Source organism: Hakea prostrata, chromosome 1 (assembly GCF_041222555.1).
Source record: "Hakea prostrata isolate BN-2017 chromosome 1, UWA_Hpros_2, whole genome shotgun sequence".
NCBI lineage: Eukaryota > Viridiplantae > Streptophyta > Magnoliopsida > Proteales > Proteaceae > Hakea > Hakea prostrata.
The window spans coordinates 36,344,513-36,352,006 of NC_142600.1; the positions used below are offsets into that span (position 1 = coordinate 36,344,513).

At 44.0% G+C, this 7,494-nt stretch overlaps 1 protein-coding gene across 1 annotated transcript; it reads right to left on the reverse strand.

The window, feature by feature from the left end:
* Positions 1-2,982: 2,982 nt before the first annotated feature.
* LOC149028875 (uncharacterized) lies at positions 2,983-4,268 on the reverse strand. The gene is made up of 2 exons (XM_089167729.1): positions 4,072-4,268; positions 2,983-3,727 (listed from the first exon to the last, which is right to left on the reverse strand). The coding sequence occupies exons 1-2, from the start codon at positions 4,266-4,268 to the stop codon at positions 2,983-2,985; spliced, it is 942 nt and encodes a 313-aa protein (XP_089023855.1).
* Between the last annotated feature and the right edge of the window lie 3,226 nt (positions 4,269-7,494).

Here is a 7,494-nt window from a genome sequence, read left to right on the forward strand (position 1 = left end):
TGGAGAGATGGGATTCATGTGGTTTGATTGTTTATGCAACCTCGTACATGGAGATAATTTGAGGAGTGGTCCAGCATAAGACCTTCGGTATAACCTTCCGTTCTGCATAGTGAATTTGACGCTCGTACCCGAACCATCGGAGCCTCTTTCACATCCTCTGGCAATTTGTTTTCCCGAAGATATTCCGCAATCGGGTCCATCCAGTAACATTCAACCTCGATATAGGACACCTCCTTTTCCTGATTGCTTGGGAGTGCTAACTCTTCCACATAAACCGATGGCTTGAGCGTCTTTTCCTTGGCGTTAGCTAATCTTGAGAGTTCGTTTGCCATTGTATTCTCCTTCCTCGAGATCTGGCATACTTTCAGATCTTTGAATTCCTTTTGCAATGTTTGCACAATTTATTGGTATTTCTGCAATCGAGATTATTTGACGCCGTACTCTCCTTGTACTTGATTTACAATCAGCTGTGAGTCACTAAAGATAGTGACATCAGCTATTGCCAGGGCCTTAGCCAAACGGAGTCCATCTATCAAAGCTTCATATTCTGCTTTGTTGTTGCTTGCTTCAAAGGCGAACCTCAAGGCATATCGAATGATAAAACCTGTTGGACTCTTGAGTAATACTCCCGCTCCAGCCCCATGCTTATTGCTCGAACCGTCAACATATACCTCCCACATGGTTGGGGTACTCGGTTAGGTTTCTTCTTCCATTGGAGTCGTGGTTTCCATGACAAAATCCGCCACTATCTAAGCCTTGATCGTTGTACAAGACTTGAAACTTACTTGGAATTCACCAAGCTCAACCGACCATGCCACCATTCTTCCAGACAAATCAGGCTTATGAAGAACTTTTTTCAAAGGAAAAGTAGTCAATACCTCTATCGGATGCGCCTAGAAGTATGGCCTTAGTTTCCTGGCCGCTATCATGAGGGCCAAAGCCTGCTTCTCAATCTGGGAGTACCGCATTTTTGCATCAAGGAGCACATGGATAACGTAATAGATTGGCCATTGCTTTCTTTCCTTCTCTCGAACGAGGATTGCACTTACGGCCAAGCGAGACGTCGCTAGATAGATTTGTAAGGTTTTTCCCTTCTCTGGTTGGGATAAGAGAGGTGGCTTACCGAGAGTCTCTTTCAAGTCCTCGAATGCCTTTTGTCACTTGTTAGTCCATCGGGCCTCTTTGCTCCCCCTTAGGTCCTTCAAAGCTTTGAAAAAAGGGAGACACTTCTCTCCCGACTGTGAGATAACGCGGTTTAATGTAGCTACTCTTCCTATTAAGCACTGCACATCCCGAACGGTCTTTGGAGGTTCCATGTTAATCAAAGCTTGTATTTTGGATGGGTTAGCCTCCATACCTCTTTGAGACACCATGAAACCCAAGAACTTTCCTGAGGATACGCCAAACGTGCATTTATCTGAGTTCAGCTTCATTTGGTATTTCTGTAGCACCGAAAATACCTTTGCTAGATCAACAATATGCCCCGAATGTGCCACACTTTTTACCAACATATCATCCACGTAGGCCTCCATGTTTTTCCCAATTAGATCCTTGAAGATCTTGTTTACTGCTCTCTGATAAGTTGCTCCTGCAGTCTTCAGGCCGAACGGCATGACTTTGTAGTAGAAACTTTCACGATCGGTCATGAAAGCAGTGAACTTTTCATCTTCCTGATTCATTAGAATTTGGTTGTACCCCGAATAAGCCTCCATGAAACTCAGAGTTTCATATCCTGCTGTGGCATCTATCAAAAGATCTATCTGAGGCAATGGATAGCAGTCTTTTGGCCCAAAATTTGTTGAGGTCTGTGTAATTAGTACACATCCTTCATTTTCCATTAGCCTTCTTGACCATTACCGTATTGGCCAACCAGGTTGGGCACTCAATAGGTTCAATGAGCCCTGAGTTCTTCAATTTCTCAACTTCTCCTATGATGGCTTCATGCTTTTCTATTGAAAAGCTTCTTCTCCTTTGGATCATTGGTTTGGCCTTCGGGTCTATCCAAAGCTTGTGTTCTACTACCTTTCGATCTATTCTTGGCATGTCCTCCGCAGACCCTGCGAATACATTCTTATATTCCCGAAGGAAATTCTTCAATTCTGACTTGAACTCCTCTAGTTGTTCGGATCCAATATGAGTAGTTCTTTTTTCATCATCGGGATCCAGCTGGATTCATTCCAATTTCTCTACAGGCTCAGGCCTTTGCATTTCTTCTTCATCCCGATCGTCTCGTATCTCAATCAGTAATACCGTGGCCTTCTTTGGGCCATCCTTGTCCTTCAAATATGCTACATAGCACTGCTGGGAGATTTGTTGATCAGAAGATACCTAACCGATTCCCTTATCAGTTGGGAATTTGATCTTCATATGCTTCGTTGAGACTACTGCACCTAGCTTTGTTAGGGATGGCCTGCCGAGGATGACGTTAAAAGCTGGAAGCTCCCGAACCACCAGGAAATTCACCCGAATAGTACTTTCCTTGGGGAAATTTCCAATTGAAAGGTCTAGTTGAACTGATCCTTCGGCTATGGCCGACGACCCAGCAAAACCATAAAAGTGCGTGGATGATGGCTCCATCAAGTCCTTCTCGACCATTAGTTTCTAATAAGCTTCGTAGGACAAAAGATCTGTGGAAGAGCCTGTATCGACCAGTACACGATGCACCTCCCGTTGTCCAATCTCCACCTTGATTAATATGGCATCATCATGAGGTGTGCATATATCTCTTTTGTCTTCATCATCGAAGGTGATCGAACTTTCACAATTCGGTCTTTCCCATTTCTACGCCTCTCAAGTTCCAACGAACTTAGATTTGGCCTTTAGCTTTCGAAGGGACTCAGGCTCGGGACCCCTGAATATAGTTAGAATAGGAGATCGACTAGCATTGATCACTTCCTATCCCTTTTTCAATTTGGGAACCTCGACCCGTCGTTCTCGACTTCCCGAAGAGTCCCTCCTTTCGACAGCGACTCTTGTTTCTGTTTATCGCCCTTTAATGAAACTGTAGAGATGCCCCTGAGCTATCAATCTTTCAATGTCGGCCTTCAGGTGCCTGCAATCATTGGTGTAATGCCCATAATCTTTATGAAAACGGCAATACTTCTCCATGTTACGCTCTCCAAGTTTGGATATGACCTTTGGTGGCCATTTCAAAATATCTTGCATTTTGATGATGTTCAGAATCTCCGATCGAGGAGTATTCAATGGGGTATACTCACTTGGATTGGGAGAACGTTGCCTCCATGCTGAACGGGGCTTTCTTGCTCGATCATGATTGGGCTGCCTAGGCTTCTGCCTTCTTTCAGGAGCCTTTTGTTTGTTGGTGGAGGCCTTCGTTTCTCCCTGACGCGCATCTAGAATCTCCGTCACTTCCGCCTGCTTTTGACACCTTTGCACCAATTCGGCATAGATTGTTGGCATGTCTTGAAGTAATAATTCCAAGAGCCTCCGGTTTGTGAGTCTAGTGAACAAAGCACTTTTAGCTACCTGCTCATCCAGATTTTCAATCTCCATAGTAACCTTGTTGAATCTTTTCAGGTACTCCCGAATTAACTCATTCTTCCCTTGCTTTATGGTGAACAAAGTCTCCTCTGTCTTTTTGATTTGGATTCCACTCTGGAAACTACCGATAAACTTCTGCACCAATTCCTTGAAACCGACAATTCTTCTCGAAGGAAGATTTGAAAACCACTTCTGTGCCGCTCCGGTCAAAGAGGAACCGAACATCCTGCAAAGGATTTCATCAGAATTATCAGCTACTTCCATAGTCTGCTGGTAATAACTGATATGGGCGATGGGATCTCTTGAGCCGTCGAACGAAGAGAAAGTTGGGAGCCGGAAATTGTGAGGAAACACAAATCCAGCTATTGCCTCAACGAAAGGGGTCTTTTAGATGACCGTATAGATGTCATCGGCCATCCTCCCTCGGGAAAGCAATCCCAACCTCTGATTGATATCAACAAGCTCTTGACTGATGTGGACCAAACATCCTCCACAAGTCCGATAGCTTTCTCTTCCTGAATGTTTTGAGGTTGGTGAGTGGCTGCATACTCCTCTGCCCAATCTCGTTACTGAACTGGTTCGGCTCGTTTGTGGCCGTTCACGCCGATCGTTCCTTCTAGGTAGTTCCCCAGTTCTCCGCTCTCTTTATCGCTCTTGGGAATCCCCTCGCAAGTTTGGACCATAATTTTGGCCTCTTGCCGGTTGCCTATCTCCTTGTGGGGAATGCCCTCGTAGCGGTGGTAGAAGCGTCTCTGCTTCTCCCGCATGCCTTCGGCCTTCCTGATGGTCAGGAGCTTGGGGAGCCACCACCTATCTGACCAACGTACGAAGTGTCTGATTCATCTCCAAAAATTGGTGTTGCATTTGATCCAACTGTTGTTGGAGAGGATTTGGAGGGTTCAAGTGTTCGTTACCACCCAATCCTTCATCTTCATGTACTTCACGAGCACGACTTCCTTCAGGGATATCTTCTGGAGTGTTCCCTTCTCTCGCTGAGCCGCCGCAGCTGCTGATGCTGACCTGGTAACCATGACTTTCTGAAGCGTTTCCCACATACGACGCCAAATGATGCGTCCAAAATTTGCTCAGCCCTTAGATCACTGATGAATGACCTGCAAAACAATCGTCAGATGTGGCCCGACTGTGGGGGTCGGGAGTCCACCTCCGAAGCTAAGTCAATTAATGAACTGATCACAAAGGCTCTGGCTAATTGCAGAGCTAAAGTATGAATACGATCACTGGGAATATGATTCAGTTACCTTCTTCATACGTAGATTATGATTTATATAGTGTGTACCTTCTAATCTCGTCCTTTGAACTCGATCGATCCTTCTTCTGGTGACTGTCGATCTCGACCATTAGTGGGGTGATGGACAACTTCTTTTGATCGCACGATCTTTTGCAACGGGTGTGGTAGTTATCCAAGTTTGCATGTTTTTCAGCTTCCACGAGTGTTGATAACCATTTCCTGATGGGTTATCCATCTCGAGAATCTCGGACGTGTGCCCGCCTGCCAATCATGTAGGGTTTCTTCCTTAGCACGCTATCTTCAAACCCGGTTCGTTCGAACCTAAATCGGCCAGGTCATCCCCGACTGGGGTCAAGGCTTGAACCAAGAATGGACCCGGTTCAACGATATTTTTCCCGTATTAGGCTTAAAAACCCAAATTTCCAATTTTGCCACTAAACAGAAAATGGGGTGGGGGTTGGTTCACCCAATCAGCCCAACTTCCCGTCCATGGTTGGACCCCATATGAACTCCGAATTTGATGATTTTTGGCTCGTTGGAAAGCTCTTTCGACGATCTTCGATTTTATACCTTATTTGCGTCAATCAAATTTTCATCACCAATCCACAGATGTTCCAAAATCACCCTTTTTACACTATCATGATTAATCTTCTCTCTTCACTTAAACTCTAGGAGAGTTTTTGAGTCATCACAAGGGTCATCCACCAACATTGGTTCCATTTCCAATTCTTCGGGTTTGACTTGAATGGCCCACAATTGTCGCCAACTCGACTCGAGGCTCGGATTCTCGGTCTTGAAACCACCGGTTAAAGGGGTAGAAATCCGAGGGATTTCACATTCCTCTCCCCTTAAAAGAAATTTCGTCCTCGAAATTGATGTACCTGAGGCACAAAAAAGGATAGGATACTTCACTCACATTTCATCCTCTTTCTCTCACGAGGCTTCTTCTACTTTGTGATTCTTCCACCTAATCTTCACCAAAGGAATGGTTCGATTTTGGAGTTACTTGTCCTTTCGGTCTAATATCTTAGCAGCCTCTTCTTCATAGGACAAATCCGCACTCAATCATTCAGGTTCTTGAGGTAATAGGTATTCGGGGTTCTCTATACCTTGACAAAGCATAGAAACATGTAGGACACTATGTACACCTGCCAAAGATGTCGGAAGTGCCAACCGATATGCAACCGGTCCCACTTCTCTTTAATCTCAAAAGACCAATATATCTTGGAATAAGCTTCCCCTTGATGTTGAATCTCATCATACCTCTCTTTGGTGAGACCTTTCTCCTACTCGAAATTCCAGATCTGTCCTCCTTTTATCTGCATAGGATTTCTTCCGAGACTGAGCTGCCTTGATTTTTTTCCTTAAATCAGATCAACCATAGTTCCAGTAGCTTCTATCAAATCAAGGCCCAAAACTCTTTGTTCTCTAGCTTCTCTTGCAACAAAGGATCCAAAGGCTACAAGGTAATGATCCTATCTCTTAGGGTAGGCCTTGCCGTCAAAGTGGCAAGGATCACATCAGAACCTTCCTGCACAATCTCCAACGCCAACTTCATAATAGAGTTCAACAAAGGCTTACTAATAACATTAAGATCAGTCACTCCTCAAGTGCTCTTCCTATTCACGGCATCAGACACTACCTCTGCTTTACTGAATGGTATTGGATATTGCAATCGTAGTCCTTGACTAGCTCCAACCACTGACGTTGTCTCATATTCAACTCCTTCTGAATTTGAAGCTCTTATGGTTGGTGAACAATGGCTATCTTTTCTCCAAAAAGATAGTGGCGCCAAATTTTCAAAGCAAAGACCACCGCAACCAACTCAAGATCACGAGTAGGATAATTGTGTTCATAATCCTTGAGTTGCTGTGATGCATAAGCTACCACTTTCCCATGTTGCATTAACACACAACCAAGACCAACCTTCGATGCATCCATGCAGATCGTCAATCCTCCAGAGTTATCGGGTACAGTCAGAACCGGTGCATTGGTCAATCTCTTCTTCAACTCTTGGAAGTTCTTTTCACATGATTCACTTAACATGATCTTTATACCTTTCTTCATCAACCTCGTCACCAAGGCGGATAACCTAGTGAAGTTTTCCATAAACCTCCTATAGTATCCATCAAGTCCCAAGAAACTTTTAATTTCTGTAACCAACTTAGGTTGATCTCAAACTGCCATTGCCTTAACCTTATCTGGATCAACTTTGATTACATCCGCAGATACAACATGACCAAAGAACATTACTTGTGAAAACCAAAATTCACACTTGGAAAACTTCGCATACAACTTCTGTCACATCCCACCCAGCCGGTACCCTATCTGGCATACCCGGGATGTGATCCACAGCCCCGAAGATCCATAGTTCAGGGACCGCATCATCCACATCAACGATAACACAATTATGAACAATCAATATTTAAACTAACAATTGATAACAATAGAATTCAGAAAATGAGATACCAAGGATAATCAGAGTACGGAAGTAAATATCATATCAGATAAATTAAGAAGGCAGTGGGCGGAATCCACTCCTTCAAATAAGCGGAAGTGAGGTCAAAATTTAAATAAGTACAAGTCTCAAGTTATGAAAATAAGTCAAAGTTATTACAATTCTTCCAAGTTTAATTGTCACAAAAAGGGGGGGGGGCAGCTACATATAAGTCTCCTCCACAATAAATAAATCTTCTTCAAAAGTGAAGACCATGGAGATCCAACATGGCTGTTCCCATACTACT

Bases quoted from the DNA above. Each gene is read 5' to 3' on its own strand.
- LOC149028875 (XM_089167729.1), bottom strand. From the start codon at position 4,268: ATGCGGGAGAAGCAGAGACGCTTCTACCACCGCTACGAGGGCATTCCC. The intron at 3,728-4,071 runs GTAACGAGATTG...AATCCTTTGCAG, and splicing joins AAACGAGCCGAACCAGTTCA to GATGTTCGGTTCCTCTTTGA.